Source organism: Anopheles merus, chromosome 2R (genome assembly GCF_017562075.2).
Source record: "Anopheles merus strain MAF chromosome 2R, AmerM5.1, whole genome shotgun sequence".
Classification (NCBI taxonomy): domain Eukaryota; kingdom Metazoa; phylum Arthropoda; class Insecta; order Diptera; family Culicidae; genus Anopheles; species Anopheles merus.
Genome location: NC_054082.1, coordinates 37,983,881 through 38,000,771, shown reverse-complemented (window position 1 = coordinate 38,000,771; position 16,891 = coordinate 37,983,881). Strand labels below are relative to the sequence as shown.

The 16,891-nt window shown below is 43.3% G+C and overlaps 1 protein-coding gene across 9 annotated transcripts in view; it reads right to left on the bottom strand.

Moving 5' to 3' along the window:
• The window catches only part of LOC121603419, a 146,284-nt gene that overhangs the window by 23,299 nt on the left and 106,094 nt on the right, over nucleotides 1–16,891 (bottom strand). For all 9 annotated transcript variants that reach the window (XM_041932082.1, XM_041932083.1, XM_041932076.1 and 6 more), the window contains 3 exons: nucleotides 10,813–10,983; nucleotides 3,973–4,117; nucleotides 3,148–3,275 (listed from right to left, as the gene is read on the bottom strand). In XM_041932082.1, coding sequence (XP_041788016.1) covers nucleotides 3,148–3,275; nucleotides 3,973–4,117; nucleotides 10,813–10,983 — 444 coding nt within the window. The remainder of the gene's footprint in view (nucleotides 1–3,147; nucleotides 3,276–3,972; nucleotides 4,118–10,812; nucleotides 10,984–16,891) is intronic.

The window sequence follows — 16,891 nt, the reverse complement described above, 5'->3', positions numbered from 1 at the left end:
TGCGTGTGCAGCGAAACAGCACCGGAAGCGCAAATGGAGGGAAGCTTGATGGTTTACACCATCGGTAGGGTTTTAGGCAGCCGGTGCTGCTGCTGTTGGTGCCGCGTATTGCTACCCGTAAGGACAAAAGGTGCGTTCGCTTATTTGGTGGAGTATTTTCCTCTTTGTGCCGTACTTGAAATCGGGCACAGGCGCGTTTGCACGCATTACACGTCCCGGGGCATTCCATTGTAATTGATTCACCCGGTTCCTCGGACGGTGGGTGAACGTGTGCCGTGGGATGGAGTATACGTTTGCAGTATACAAGAATGTAGAAAAAACAACAGCCATGCCCACACGCTCACTATGTTTGCAGCGGACAACAACAGTCAGTCGGGGTGGGCACATCTTTTGATGGTGGTACGTGTGGTTTGTAATCGGAGGCTCTTCCACAGGATAGGATCCCGGGGGGAATTTTCTTTTTGTTGTTGTGGCGATGGAATCCTTCTCACGCAGCTCACCTTTGGTGGGCGTTTGGTAGCGTCGTTGGCAGTGTAAAATTGGTACTGCCTATATATTCCAGAACGATGGATGGTGAGAAGTCGCTTGGTAACAGCCGTTGCCTTACCTAATAGACAGAGGGAACGCTCAGTATAATCTAAGGAAGAATTCGTTGCTGAGGGATTATACAGGGATTTTCACCCTTCGTAATGGTTGTTAAACTTGTTTCAATGTTTTTTCAATGTATAAATTCTTGTTCAAAATTACGTTGGTAATAATTAGAAGTAGTGGCTACATTTCTCATAACATCTCTTTTCAAAGGTAAATGAGGCAGACCCCACGTACTGCTCAGGGAAAAACGCGTTGAAATCAAAAGTCCACAGAGATGGTTTCATACCGGAAAAAGTTGCTGCACTCTTTTGAATACAACTAATCAAAGAAGAAGGTCCGTGCGCCGCTGGTCGCATGCATGAGTACCGCTGCTTGGAAGATGTTTAATTAGATCGCGTGTACAAGTGCTCATATTCCGTGCTAAACCCCGGACGTAAATGGAGATGTGGACGACAGCGCTCCGAGCAGTAGCAGGGGATTGCAATTCATTGCTAAATCTTGAGCTTCCTCACTAGCTCCCTTTTGCTCGCTTCTTCTAGGCGCGCGATAAAAAGTTCCGGTGTTGATGATGTTGATAAGGGTGTGCTTCGCATCGTTACTCCTTTTTTGTATGTTGTCTTTCTTGTTGGTTTCTGTTTTTGCAAATTCCCCGCTACATTACCTTCACCACGTCAGGCTTGTCTATGTATTTGCTGTTTACAAACAAAAGGAACAATGTCGGATTCACAGTCATAAGCGAATGTTTCTGAATGAATATAATAAAGATTTAAAGATTTTTCTTTTAAACAAGGATGCATGAACGCACAGCTGATGTTAATGGTATTTGCCGGAGTGTATGACTTATGGTAGTTTGGTTAAACTGTATCCCAACATTTGTTTGATTTATTTACTTCTTATGCCACACTATCAGAAATCGGCTGATTGCGTTGTTTTTTTTTTAGTTTTAAGTTAGTTTTGTTTGTTGATTGTAATAATTCAAGAAAAGAGGAGAAGCTGCAACCCTGTTTTTGTAACCTTAATGTCGAGTAAACTGTCTAAGATTTGGGCTTTTTCGGACAGTTGGGACTACTTACTAGAAGGTTGAGCATTATTTATTGTGATTTAAATGAAAATTGCATTGTTAAGACGTGACGCAAATAGCAGAATGAAGGCGACAGATGATGATTTATGGTTGATTTTCTGTGATTTGAAATAATGGTGAAATATTGGGATTGAGTTTGTTTGGACGTGCACACTGTTCCTTAAATTTCAAACTAAAATAGTGCTAAACATAATTGACTCCTGTGCATCACTATCACGTTATACAGATATTGGTTAAAAGGATGGCTAAAAGGTACGGGTGCATTGATTTGGTGCTGGAACGTAAAATTTGTCGTGAAAGATTAAGTAATAAAAGTATTGAACACATTACGCGAACAAACAGTACACGCGAATATCACACACCAGATGGTGAAGAATGGCTAACTCCTTCGCAAATATGGATTTAACAAAATGGTTCCGTACGAGATAAACGGCAGGTCGTTGGGAAGTTTAAAGCCAGCTTTGCAGAATGTTACGGCATGGCTAAGCTATTTCTCATCTTTTTCAAATGTTTTATAGCGGGAAGGAAGCAGCCAAAAAGGGAAAAACACAAACATGAACAAACAAGGCCAAAGAGTTCGAGACCGTACCCGTAACAGGGATCGATGTTTGTGCCAAGAAGTGTTAAAGAAATCTCGTAAATATTGGCACAGAAAGTTGGCATGAACAGAAAAAAAGACAGGAAACAGGAAACAAAAAAAAAATCTATCAGAACAATAAAACAAACCAGCTTGGCAGGCGGTACGGAACGTATGTACTACACGTTCGGATCAGCGAAAGCGCGCTGAAACTGGTGCAGCCGAACGGGATAGAGAAAGAAAGGAAAGTTTGTTCTACGGGTTGTACAGATGAAGAATTTCTTACGAACGGATGCGCCTCTTTCTCACACGTCTAGCGGAAAGATGTGTGAAAAGGTAGTAATGGTGAGAGTGAAGGAAGGACAAAAAACACACACACAAACAATTGGAAACAAAAACAAAACTGTAAACTGTGAAGTGAGCAAAGGCCGGAAAAAGCCCGGAGAGCAATAAACGGTAGAACAAAAACCAATAGTAAACGGTAAAACGGAGAGACAAATCATCTCGAACGGTTCGAAGTCGCAAAGTTAAGAGTAAAGTTTTCCATCAAAGCTGACGGCTGCTCGTGAGCGTGGCGCGTGTGTGGCGAAAGGGGAGTCCAGACGAAAGGAAAAGGGGAAGGATTTTCAAAAGGACGCTTGAAAGGAACAAGTGCAACTGCTTGAACAGCGAGGGGCATCAATGACGGGAAGAGGTGCACTTTATTGAGGTGTGCGTCTGCTTGCAATCGCCCACGTTCCACTCTCTTTACCACACGCGTGTCGCAACCGTACAGCTTGCATGGTGGGCCATGGCAGCAATGCGCGAACCGATCGAAACGAGCAGGTAGCAGTAGCAGTGGTAGTAGAGGTAGTTGAAGAAGAAGACGACTGTGGCGTAGTGATGGGGAGCAACTTACCGACGCAAGGATTATGGTTAACAACGCTAAATATTTTATCACATCTGCGCTTCATGTGATTATTCGGGCAGATGCAGCCGAACATCGGCGATAATCGCAGATTAGTCCACGCCTCGTAGCACAAATCCCTGTTGAATATAGTACACACGGGGTATAATTAAGAAACACGGTTCAGTGGAGCGCCTGCACGGGTGCGTATATGTTATCCATCTGCGGTTCCTGCCCACGGCATCGGAAGCTTCGTGTTGCTTTGTTTGTGATTTTTTTTGTTTTGTTTCGTGGTGGCATCGTACTGCGCCACATTGTGTTTTGGCAAGATTTCGGTTAGATCGCTTCTAGTCGCAACACACAATGTCGGTGTCGGGGGAAGCATCTTTAACCCCGCCGAGGGCTGGTACATTTTGAAAATGGCGTTTGGAGAAACATTATGGTACTGTATTTAATGGTTGTGGTTGCGGTCATGGGAAAAGGACTTGCTGGGTAACGATTATGTACGCATAATATTGAATCATTTTAACAGCAATTAGTTCAGCCAAAGAGCATTTTTCATTAAAAATGTTTGTTCAAGAAAAAAAAAATCTATTTTAATTCTCAAATTTTAAATCAAACTTGGTGCGTACAACAAAAATTCAATTGATTGAAAAAATGCAAAGAAGTGCAAGTGAACATCGAAAGAAGCAATTAAATTAGACTTTAGCTTTGCTGCTGCCAATGTTTCTCCAACGCCAGACCAATATTGAACCAACCCCAATCACATCAAGCATGAAGCTGGCACGGACGCGTATGGGTGGGTTCGTCTTGCTGCATCCACATCAATTCCCATACCTATCTTCCATGCGGCACTTGTTTTCCCGCACTTTACAGTGAAGCTTAAAATCTTCGAACAATTTTATACACTTTCGCTCCTGCTGACACACGGATAGTGCATGATTGCACGTCGGTAATGCATCCACCGGGTAAGGATCTTTTTCTGCAATGGAGAGAAAACGAGAAAAAAGAAAAGAGAGAGAAATAGAGAAAAAGAGAGACCGAAGAAGAAAGAATGTTAAATTAAGAGCAAATACAATTTATTAATGTGGTTTTAATGCCACGTACAAATATTTAGTGCAAAGTTTATTTAAATAAAATGTAATACTTTTTCAGAGAAGCTTATTGAATAATGTTGTTTTCATAAAACAACAGTTTGAAATGAAAACATTTCAAGATTTTTACGGAAAATATCAGCTTCATACGGTCTAGAAAATGTTGTACTGTTTATTTATCCTCGAGATAGCACACATGACTCCATCACAAAACCAAAACCAGCAAGCACCACCGATCACGATCGCTACGACCTATCTAGTTTGTTCGCTACTGAGAGCCACTGGTTTCCACAATGGAGAGAATACACAGCCAGAATCTAGAAGAACCCCTTCCAGTACGAACTGATGCTATTGAATGCTGATTTGCATAATGTTTGCCACCCGAGGGGTTGCTCAAGCGGTTCGCTTCAAAGCGTACGACTAACACATGTTTTCGGTTTACCATGCAGCTCTATGCCGCCACAGCAGTAGCACACGAGTATGTGCATTTTACGACCCCGCACAATCGATCTACCTCGGGGAGCTGGTAGCACTCCGGGGTGAGTGAACCTGGAGCCGGGTGCAACTGTCCCGTCTGCTTGAAGTGCACCGGACGAGAGGTCGGAGATGTTGAGACGCTCGTTTGAGAACTTGTATGGATGGATATTAAAGATGTTTAGCAAGTATGGAGACGGTGCTGGTTCAAGGCACAAGTGCCAATCTCTTTTGGCAAAGCGTGCTGCCAGTGCTCGGATCCCACGTTCGGGCTCGGGGCCCGCAATAGCTATCTATTTGAGGTACGCTTTTGAGGCGAGGGGCGATCGGCATGTGCTGTTCCGATGCTCCAGATGCATGACACGGTTTTACGATGAATCGAATCACTTGAAGCAACAAACAGTTTCCAGTTTTTCTTCGTACTCTTAGCTTTCCCCAACAATGCAGTGAAGTGTGGTCAGATAAGGGTTAAATAAATATGACCTCCACTGCTGCAGTGAGCCATCGAGAATCGATCCAAACATGGTAAAAATACAATGCGCTTGAATTATTTTATTATGTTGCGCAAGATATTGCGTTGTGGTAGGGAAGAATTTTAATCTTATTTTGCAAATGCATCGCACTGAATTCTTCGAAGTGTTTACAAATGCAATAAAATGCAAGAAATTCTGGGAGAAATTGAAAAATTTGTTCGCACAAATTGCGTCCCCCGCCTGAGAAAATCATCCTTTCCTCTGTATTGAAATGCAACCGTGCAAGTAAAAGCCACAACAAAATTGCAAACATGATCAAAAACCGACAACCGGATGGTATATGTTTCACTCACTCTTCCCCCAGTTCACCCTCCCTCCCCTCTCTCTCTCTCTCTCTCTCTCTCTCTCTCTCTCTCTCTCTCTCTCTCTCTTCTAAACCACATTGCTCGATTATTTTCAAACAATAAAATCTTTCCCCATATCGCGCCATCCTTCAATTGCAAACGGAAAGGACTGTGCGGTGGCATTGTCGTGTGGAGACTTGTGTCGTTTTTTTTTGTTCACTCCCTTCCGCATTTTCGCCAACGAAAATAGGTGCCCAGGTTTCCCAGGAAGGAATCGAATGCTGCACTTCCGCGACACTTTAGGCACAGCACATTTTCCCTACCTTCCTAGTAGTGCCGGCAGGGTTGTGCGAACACAAAAGAACCACTGCACCGCTTACCATTGCAGCAGCGTTTGAGCCGCTTACCTGGGCAAATGCAAACCAAAAGGGGATATGGTGTGTTTCTTCGTGTGTGTATATGTGTGTGTGTGTTTGCATTCTTCTATATAGCTTTCATTGTTCTCTCTTTCGAGCAAGCGCCACCAAACAGGCGAGGCAGCTGTTATTTGCAATAAATTTCTGCTTGAAGTAATTTACTATGCAATCTGTTCACTAGTCGCCGTCATCCGGTACGGTTGTGATGTGTTCTAGTGGTAGGTTGTGTTTTTTTTTCTTGCTGGCTCACTATTTCCACCCTTCTTGCATGCTTTAAATAAGAAGCGGCTATGGTTTTTTTACGCCGAATGGGTGGCGCATTCTTCGTAGGCATCTCCAGGCAAGTCAAGCGGGTTTTGGTTGCTATTGTTGTTTCCCGTTGCCTTCTTTACGAGCGTCTCATGTGGTCAGGCACGAGCACAGCAAGCACAAGACAAACCGCTCAACACAAAACGGTCATCAAACGGAAGACTGCATTGCAAACACCGGGAAACATCGGAAGCTATGAGTTGGCTAGCTCTGAACGGGATGCAGGGACCTAGAACAAAGCCCGATCGCTCAAAGAGGCTCGATTTCGCTTGATAATAGCAATCGCTTCGAGACACTTCCAGCGGATGGATAGGCCACCGATAAGGCAGTTTGTGTGCCCGCTCCACCAGGGATGAACGATAATACAGAAACATAAAAGTAATCACATAACGAAAGGAAAATCTTCTTAAGCTCGATTAAACAAGCGCACTGTAGCCGTTGCTTGAAGCACGGGGGTGAACGGGTCTTTCCCTTTGAAAGAGCCAGCACAGAAAGGCAGTAAAATAACAATAAGTGCCCCATAATCAGGCGGCAGAGGCGAACAATACGGACAGGGCTCGGCTTGCCTTTATATGTGCCGACTTCCGCATGCACCGATTTGAAACAAAAGCTTCGCGCAATTCAGTCACGGATCGTCTTTCGGATGACGGGTTTTGTCATTCAGTCCCAGTGCATGGAGTGGAAGGATGTTTTTAGATGAAATCGTGCTCAAAGGTACCATGGACGCCGAACGTAGCGGCACAATGATTCTCCTCCCGTTCGGATACGTGCATTCTTGTTTGTATCGATTAGAGGTGTCAGGTTGAACAGGATTTAAAATAAATAAAAGTTTCAACTAGTTACCCATATAAAATTTGTCTCATTTAAGTAAGTTGTAAAACACAACCCGTCGGAATTAAATGTCGCAATTAAATATTCTTCACAAGTTGAACGAAAATGGTTCCTTAAAAATAAACGAGTTTGATCTGTCCCACATTCTCCCTACATCAGTGCACTGCTGTAATGATCCACCATAAAAATTGCACTCTCCCGTTGGGGGTTTTAACCAACCCCGCCGGGCTGGGAGTGCCATCACTGCACCGCCGAAGCACTGCCGAAGCACGATTGAAGCGCAAGCAATAAAAGCTTTTGCGCTTCTTCGCCCTAACAAACGCCGCGTACGTGCCAACGAAACTGTCCTGTTCGGCGCTTCGGTACGTTCCACTAGTGGCCCGGCTTGTGTGAATGTGTGTGCTTGTGTGAATGTGCCGGAATGGAAAAGTTAAACGCGTGACCAGCGCAAATGCGGAAGTGTATCGAATCTCGACACGTAGCCCGGTGACACTAATGTAGCCGTGCGCACACATGCGAACCGGCGAACCGTTTGCTAATAAACCGTACCCAGTGACACACATTGTAGGGAAGGTGGGGGTTTTCTTTAAAGTGCTTGCGAACATTATTTTCTTTGATTTTTTTCTACTCCCATGCCCATTGGATGACATGTTTCATTAATTATTTCCTACGAACATAAAGAACATAGAACGTAACTGATATTTTTTTTGGTTGCACTTAAAGAAAAGAAAGAGAGACGCTTTTTTGTCCTCTTCTCATAAGCCCGAGGTCGCAAAGGAACGTGATTTGAATTTCCTCTGCCAGTCAATAGAAGATTGTGCTCGAAGACTCACGCCATGCAGTGTAGGCGGGTTGAACGGTGCGCGGGAGTGCAATAAATTGAGGGGAAAACATTATGCTTCGGCTAAAGTTGGGGCTTGCGGTACACAACACACATGCGCTACCAGAGGAAGCTTTCGGTTTTCTTAAATTTAAACAGCCTCCGCTCGAATGGAGGTCGCAACACAATAACAAAAACGGTGGTTAGGGCAGGGGGTTTGGCTAAGCAAGAAGCATGGAGTAGAACAGGTTCATCAGCAAAACTGTTTGCGCTAATGGGACATCATAACACAATCAATAGGATTTGGAAACGCTATCTTAGTTCATTGCTTTAAAATTTCCTTATATTAAAGGACGAGTCGGAGTGTGCTGCTTTCCACTTTATTCGATTGGTTGTTGATCCATGTTCTCCTAAGTTGCATTAAAACCATCCATGTGAATTGATTATTATGTCTGTTAAGTTTGTTCTTTAAAGAAGTACTTTCTAAACCATCATGTCATGGTCAAATCTCAAAGCAGCTTCCTGTGTTCACATCAACCTATAATCCCCTAAGTTTACGTCAAACTCTTGCCCCAGCAATAGTGATGCAAGGGCGGACGGATTTTTCATCAAATGAAGTTGTCATGCGAGAATGCCATTGCACCGAATGGTTGCCATCACGGAAGTTGCATTTTCTTACCACGTTTCCCTTCCATCTTGAGCAAAACGCAGAACGACAGCCAGCGAAAGTTATGAAATTCTGAACCCTTCTTCATGGCACTTTTCAAGACTTTCTCCCCACTGTCCAGGTCATCGTTGGTTCCGTGTTCGTTTTTGGATAAAAATTGCACCAACCAACCAACCACCCTGTTGATCTCTGAGCTACGGTACGCTTGTAAATGTTGTGGGTGTGTGTGTGTGTGTAACTTTTGTGGAGCGATGGGTATCGGTGTAGATGATTTGAACGACCTTCAGTCCCATCAGGTGATGCAGCAGAGGAGCTGAACATTTTGGAACACCGAACACCGGTAAATGGATTCGAATTGGGAGATGAATGTAAGACTGTTTCGCGTACCTGCCCGGCCCATCCCGCTCACATTCTAACCCGTCTTGAGCTACTACGGCGGTTCCTGTGCCACCCGTTTTTGTTTCGTTACGTACAAACTTCCTTTCAGCACAACGGCCACTCTTTTCTGCTTTATGTGTGTGTAGACCACCGTCAAAGCCATAATACGCTGTCATGTTCAGTCAGCTCGTCAGTCACCCTCGAGGACGGAAACCCGAAAGCGTACGAAAGAGTTTCCTGTCTCTCCGTGAGAAAACGAAAGAGAGAGAGAGAGAGAGAGATAGAGAGAAAAAGGATAAGAGCTTGAGCCAACGGCAGCGGTGTGGTGAACTTTTGTGTGCTCATAAATAAATTTTGCTGCTGGAGATCCATATTTCGTGCTCGCTGCTACTGCAGCTACGGCAAACTGGGTGAGCGGAAGAGGGAATGATTCGGAAGACAACCTCCGGAGGGTGAGGAAATTATATGTTACCTGAACATCCGGAGCTTGGGATTCGGTTGTTTCTTTCTTGCTTGCTGAACCAGGAGGCGAGCAATGGAAGCGTTGGAAAAGCATTCCGTACCGGTGGTTCCCGCACTGGAAGGATTATTTTTTGCTCGGATAAATATTTTTAAAGCTCATTCGCCCCATCCTGCACCATATCCTGCTCTTGCTCATCCAGTCGCATCGTAATTACATCGTTCTTGTGAAGCAATTCTATCCAGCCAAAGCTTAGTGAATATTTGTAGACAAAATATTTACCGGAGCCGGTGAGAAGAGACTTGGCTGGCAATCGAGGCCGGGTGGTTCTATCATCCACGCCCCTTCTCATCCTCACTTTTTTTATCTTCCTTTCTCTCCCTCCCTCTGAAAACATACCAACACTAACTGACGTAGCAGGGTTTGTTTTATTTTGTACAGTATTATGCAACAAATCAGAGAAAATAATGCACGAAAAGGAAAACATACCTCACATTTCATGTCTGCACACGCAGTTCGAAAGAGTATTGTGGTCTGGAGCATGCAAGCGGCACATAATTGTAAAACAACACCGGATCATTATCAAAAGTTTCCTTTCAATTTGACTTTCATGCACAAGTTTCGTGTATTTGGTTAAATATTATTTAAACAAAATATGTTCAATTTATCCAAGAATCCAACAAACATCAACATTTGGAAACATTGCACCGGAATATGATCTGCACTCACAAACATCGAATAAGTGCCAAGCATCAGGCAGCTAATTAGGAGCTTTGAAAGTAAGCGACAACTGTCGGCAAACTATTCCATTGCTATTCCATGGATTCTGTTCGTTGCCGCCAGCGCATTACGGAGTGGCTCTCTTTGAAGGTTGCGCTGAACGACGGGCCACGGGTCGTTGATTTTATTGCTATATTTTGAATGCAACCACGCGTACCCGACTGCCGAGCTTGATGCTTCGAGCAACATTTCATTCCCGTAATGAGCTAGTTGTTTGAAGCGCCCGATAATTAAGTAATGGGCTAGTTGTTCCAGTTCCAGTAACATTGGCGTAATGAATTTTATAGTTGAAATAACAACAAAAAAAGTTATCGTGAGCATAAGTACGTTGACTCTATTGACATGTTTCCCAGCAGCAATGCTGTACCAAAGGGTTGTGCGTATTGCTGGTGTTAATTTTGTTTCTTTAGCTTTAGTTATCATTTTTTCGATAAAATTAAGAGAATTTGTTGTCATTAACAACACAGCTACTATGCTTCAGATTTCAATACAATCTGCCTTCAGCTTACAGACTAACAGACAAAAACCAGAGTTACCTTACAACAACACAACCTGGCAAAACCTGATGCTGAAAAATGAAAAGAACAAACGGAGGGAGGCACAATTTTCCATGCGGAGCCGCTTTGCTTACCTTTCTTCGAGACGAAACCGCAGGGATGATCGAACAGGAAGTCCCGAAAATAATTACAGTCCGGATCGATGCCCGGCTCCTTGCACAGGCAGGTGGGCCGGAAAAAGGGAAACGCCTGCAGCGTCCGGAGGGCGGCCTGACATTTCGTTACGGTAACGGTGCTGCAGGCAACTGTAAAGAGAAAGGAAAGTGAAAACCTGGGGGTTAAATGAAAGCGAACGCAGCGCGTAAAGGAGACGCGCGATAAAAGGTGAAGAATTTCTTGGTTGTTTAATGATTTTCCCACGTCTTAAGCAGTCGTTAGTAATTTTTTGAGCCCTTTATTTTGTTTGCTCCCTTTTTGTCTTTAGGAGCCGTTGTTTGGGAGAATGAAAACAAAAAACCGAAAAATGGTTCGCGCTAGCAGCGGCCAGAAAGGTGTGCTGGCTTGGGAGGCAATATTTAGGTCGGGATGGATTAAATGAATCCTTGCGTGATCATGTAAACGTTTTAGATGGGTTTTTTGTTTGTTGCTGCTGCCCTTCTTTTTTCAAAACACATCAAAATCACTCCTTTTTGCTGCCCGCTCAGGTTGGTGCTCGAAATTCCCTTTTCTGAACATATTTTCCAAGACAGTCCTTTTCATTGACCCGTGGCTAGTTTTGCAAGGGAGTTTTTTTTCTCGGGATTGCGGTTATTGTGTGTTGTTTTTTTTTATCCTGAATCTATTTTCAATTTTTCTTATTTTTCCGGTTACCAGTTTTTTTCGCCTCTCAAACCGAAACCCAAAAGTGTCAATGAATTTTTATGAGTGAACCTTTAGCGAAAATCGAGAAAACCGGTACCGTACGGTCGGTTTCGGGATCGGATTGCTGTGGTTTACCGGAACCATGGCGCAGGTGCTAGAAAATGAAAATTTAATTCCTATTAAAAGCACTGTTCACCAGCTGCTAGATATTTCGGAAAATGGGGTTTAGGGAAGGTTGTGGCAAGCATGTAGGAAGAAGGCGCTGAGTAGCATGCCTTACTTTTGCTATGCGGCTCAAAAGTGGTTAGTAAATTGTGCGATATTGTAGCTCATTCCAGTGGCTTCAATATGCTTTACAAAACAAAACACTCAATGCATTTGGTATTCGATCTCCTTACTTTACGAACCCTGACGGGACTACTGCTGAAAGTACTGGTGCGCAAGCTTTAATACCTCACCGTCGGAGCATCGCTCAACTCTCGATGGTTCAATAAAATATTTTGAATAATTTATAAACCTCCGCCAGCATGCCAGTGCTCAGCATCGTAGCGTTTCCATTTCCACGAATAAGACACATTCGCAGCGTCCATAGACCATCTATCTTTCATAGTTTTTTTTGCTCCAGCTTACCCGGCTCCCTCATCTCGTCGCCCCAATTTATGTCGCTCTGCTACAAGTTGAAGCATAAAATTGGGCATGGTTCCGGTCGCGAATCGTGCCGGATGGCTCCGCCGCTTTTATGCTCCTTGGGTGCTTCACGGTCACGCGAAAGCGAAACCTGCGAGTAACCTGCGAGCTTCGTAAGTTTTTGCATCCTTTCCGGTTTAGGAACAAAAACGCGGCCACAGGAAGGAACATAGTTACTTATCATTGCCGTGGGAACCGTCAGTTTCGTTAGCTGATGTCTTTGAGGGAGACTGGAAATTCGTTCTGTGAAAACGGTGAAAAAATATCAATCACATGATGGGTTGAAGGGAATGTTAAGAGCAACACAACAAAAAAGCAGAAATCTTGTTGTAGCTGCTTGGAAATGATGCATATTCAAACAGAAAATGTCGATTAAATTGCAGTTCCATGCCTTTTGGCTGCAGTAGTTTGGATTGAATCTGAGTTTTCGGACTCAATGTATACGAATTTTAATGCTTCCATGATTCATAATTTATTCTTTCCCTTCAATGGATTTATTTCGTCACCAATGAACAACTCAACCTCTCATGCTCGACCATAGAACATACAAAAAACTATCTCCAAGTTATTCAGACCATTCTCTACCAAGATTCTGTACCTTAGTAAACTCAACAGGCGCATCATTTGCAATTTAAAATGCAGCACAGTACTTTGGCAGAAATAAATACGAAGGCTGACGCCAAACCCCATTCCATTTGTCACACTCATAGGGGAAAAAAGAATTCAGCGAAACAAAACATACCGAGACACTTAATCAAATCCGTTCTCTTTCTTTACCCCTACTCCACAACCCGATGGCAGAATGAAAAATGATATTTATATCCTTTTTTTGTGCTGAAGAAGAAACCAAATCATATTGCTCCCCATAAGTTTGGCTCGTGCCCCATCAACGTAACACTACGAGCGTGCAAAATTAAGGATCACAATCACCGGTGACCGAATGGGAACGGCCACCCCGGACGGCCACCCAAATCGGAGGTCAGTGTTGTGCTCAATGTGTTTCAGCACCATTCAGTTCATGCCAGCGCTACACTTCTGAGGAGGGTAGGGTCGAAACGGGCAACTAGCACCGGCTTCATGACCCCGCGGAGTGGTGGAGCTATCTACATAACAAAATAAAAACGAAATAAAATAAAATAAAATAGCCGAGTGCTGACCTTCAACTGGTGCTAAATCGACGCATTTGAGAAGGGAAGGTGCACGTAGCGTGCGCAAGAGGTACGGTTCGAAACAGTTCGGGGCCCCAAACTTACCCGGGACCCCAAAGACCACATGATGGAACCATTTTTCACATCGAATATACTGCGCGTGCTTAGGAGTTTCTCAGTGTGTGTGGGTGTGTGTATGTGTGTGATTGCCATGTCTTGATTTTCCCACCGCAGGCGGGAAGGCAATTATCGGCCGATAATAAATTATTTACAAGCCATATTTATGAGCTGCGAGGGTGGGTGCCGGTGGCCATCGTGCTGTGGTACTTCTAGATAGCGGTTAAGAACTCCAACAACTTAGTATGTGTGTATGTGTTTGTGTGCGTAGAAGAGAGTAAGGTTCACAATGTTTCCTCAGCAGTGTTTGTAAAAAGAAGCATTTGCACACAATGTTCTTTAATTTTGTTTAAATGGTGTGTTTTTCAAGTATAAATGAACCAAACAAGCTTACACTAAACAACTAGTTTAACATTGAAAAGAAAAGAGCTTGCACCTTCCTGTCAGCTTGTTTCGATGATCGACATAATGCACAGTACGTAACGTAACGTGAGTTAAAGTTTGTTTGACTCCAGCTTTACTGTAATTTGCTTTCCCCCCCCCCCCCCCTCCCCCCCATTACTCAACAAAATATTTCATATCCCACGGATTCGTTTCCACCACAAATGACGAGGTGTAGCATATCTTATTACGACGTTTTACTTAAGTTTCCACCGCCAACCCCCACCGATTAACTGGATGAAAAGAATGGAACGAAGAATGGAACGCACACAGAAAGTATGCTCTATCGGTAGGAGAATGTGTGTTAAAAGGTGAAGAAAACTTCCATTACTACTACTACTACTACTTCTCATGTTGTTGCTACCACTACTACTACTGCTATAGAGTTCTTCACTCGCGATGGTAGATTCATAAAAGAACATAAACTTTGTCAAAGAAGCAAGAACGAAGAGTAAGGGTGAGTGAAAACGAAGTAAGCCAACAGCGAAAAAAAGGAGCTGTAATTATACTTTCACGATTTTGTCGATTTTCTTTCCATTCCGTGACGTTTCAAGGTAAGAATCGACCGTCGCTCGACCGGCCTCAAATCCAGCTTACAACGAACCGTATTGGTAGCGCCATCCGTGGATTCTTTACTTTTTTTTTGTTTTTTTTTGCCCTCCACCGCACGCCGCTTTTGGCTATCGGATTGCGAAATCTACAACTGGAACCTGTACTACTAGCTCCCCGCTGTTGCCGGTGTGGTCGTGCTGATTCTTCGGTCCATGTTTCCGTGAAGCAATGTTTGCCACCGATGCGAGACTTTGCTGCCGAATACTCTGCCGTACTACGCAGCGAGCCATTGATTCTCTTTTGATTTAGCTTCATGTTTTGTTTTTTTTTTGCTCACGGTTTTTGCCATTTGTTTTGCTGGTGGAAACCTCTGCCATGGTGTTGGAATTGAGCTGGCGGAGGTCAAACGATCAACCATAACGATAGCTGTGGTAATTTGCATGGATTTTGGATGGATCACCGTGGTTCACCATCACAAACGCGTGTAGCACGGGTACATTCCATTCCACACCAACACCAGCAGGCGGTATCGATTGCCTAGAACCTAGGAAGCGGCTGAAACGGTGGTACTGAGGAGGTAACGAATAGCCAGTAAAGCTAACATCCACTTTAAGCAAAACGTGAAAAATTCAAGTTCAGTTTTGTGTTTAGTTTTGAGACAATCAATTGTTATTTTCGTAAAATTGAGAGATTTTTCTACCAAATGAGTTTAATGCAAGTTATGATTTAGTTTATTAGGCAACACTTGACCACTCGATAAATCGATTATTTTATGGGTCTTCTCACCTTGAACCAAATAATGAAATGTTCCCACAAATAGCTTACATGTTAACGTGATGTTTGTAATCAAATGTTTGCTATAAATTAATAGGATTGCCTTACACAAAGGCGAATAACTGAGCGTAAAGCTTCCCCTTAATCCGTACGGCATAATCACTGACTAGCCTAATCGCTATCATTAATTTCAACCTAGCTGCTCGTGAATTAACCCTTTTCAAATCCAAACACCCGGCCTCACGCTGAATTGAAGGGGAAAGGTTAAAGAGGCAATTTCTACCTTGAGTAATCCGATTGCCGTTATTGACTCACATTAAGTACTTCCACCGAAAAATTACCCCCTCAAAAACCACGCTCCCTAAACTTGCCTCCTTCCCCTTGAGTATGTATGTGTGTGTGTGTGTGTGTGCTTGTTTTTTGCGGCTATACTGGTTTCAAGGTTTCATTTGTCGAGATTTACGTCAAACGCGTTCATTGGATAAGGAAGATGATAGATTGGGTATACAAAATTTAAGTTTTTCGTTGAAGATTTTTTATCTAAATATGAGGATTAGGAATCATGAATTTTCCTTGTTGGTACAGGTTTTGGGAAAGAAACTTTCTTCAGTCGAATATCAGTTCTAATTTTTCACTCAGGAATAAATTCGATTGAATCAATCAACATTAAAGTCTAGGAACGATGCGAACTCGAAATAAGTTCAAGTAGAAAAAAAATAGTCACTGAAAGCCAAATCCCACAAGTGGGTACAGGCAGGCCTTGACCGACATCGGTTGTTGAGCCAAAGAAGAAGAAGAAAAAAATGTTGAATGATTTGCGGCCTGTGCAAGTAAATAAATAATAAAAAACAAATTTAAACATAGTTCGTTGGTTGAAATTTTGCACATACGGGTCCTGTGGAATAGGAATAGGAACGTTATTAGAGCCAGATCCAAAAGCTTTAATGTAAATGATTGCTTCCGCGGCCTTCACAGATCCAGCACAAACATTGAGCTTTGAGGGCAGTACCATGATAATACAAGATTATGTAGAAAACCTCAAAATTGAGTAACGAGCCTGCCTGTACCACATGTAAGGTTGACTTTCAGAGACTTGTGAATTACCCCCCATATCAGGATAGTCAGTCCTAAGTATGGGGGCACGGTCTATTAGGGGCTAGACTCATGACGGGCATGTTGTTAAGTCGAACGAGTTGACGACTGTACCACCAGACCTTGCCAGTAGTTGCAGTATAGTTGGTCTTAATTGACTTGCTCCACAGAGAGTAAATTTTGATAAACTATATTTAATTACTTTTATTACAAAAATACCACACAGACTAGTTCCGTGGTTCTTCTTCTTCTTCTTCTATTTGGATTAACGTCCTACGCGGACATGCCGGCTTGTACAGGCTTTCGAGACTTAATTCATTACCACGTAGCCGGATTATCAATCCTTGCTACGAGGGGACGGTCCATTCTGGGCTTGAACCCATGACGGGCATGTTATTGAGTCGTACGAGTTGAAGACTGTACCACGGGACCGCCCCGTCCCGTCAAAAGTGAATAGTAAAGCATTCGCAAACAAATTATCCATATATCGGTTTAACTGATTGATTTATACAAAGCCAAAACAAGCATTATGCGCAACTCT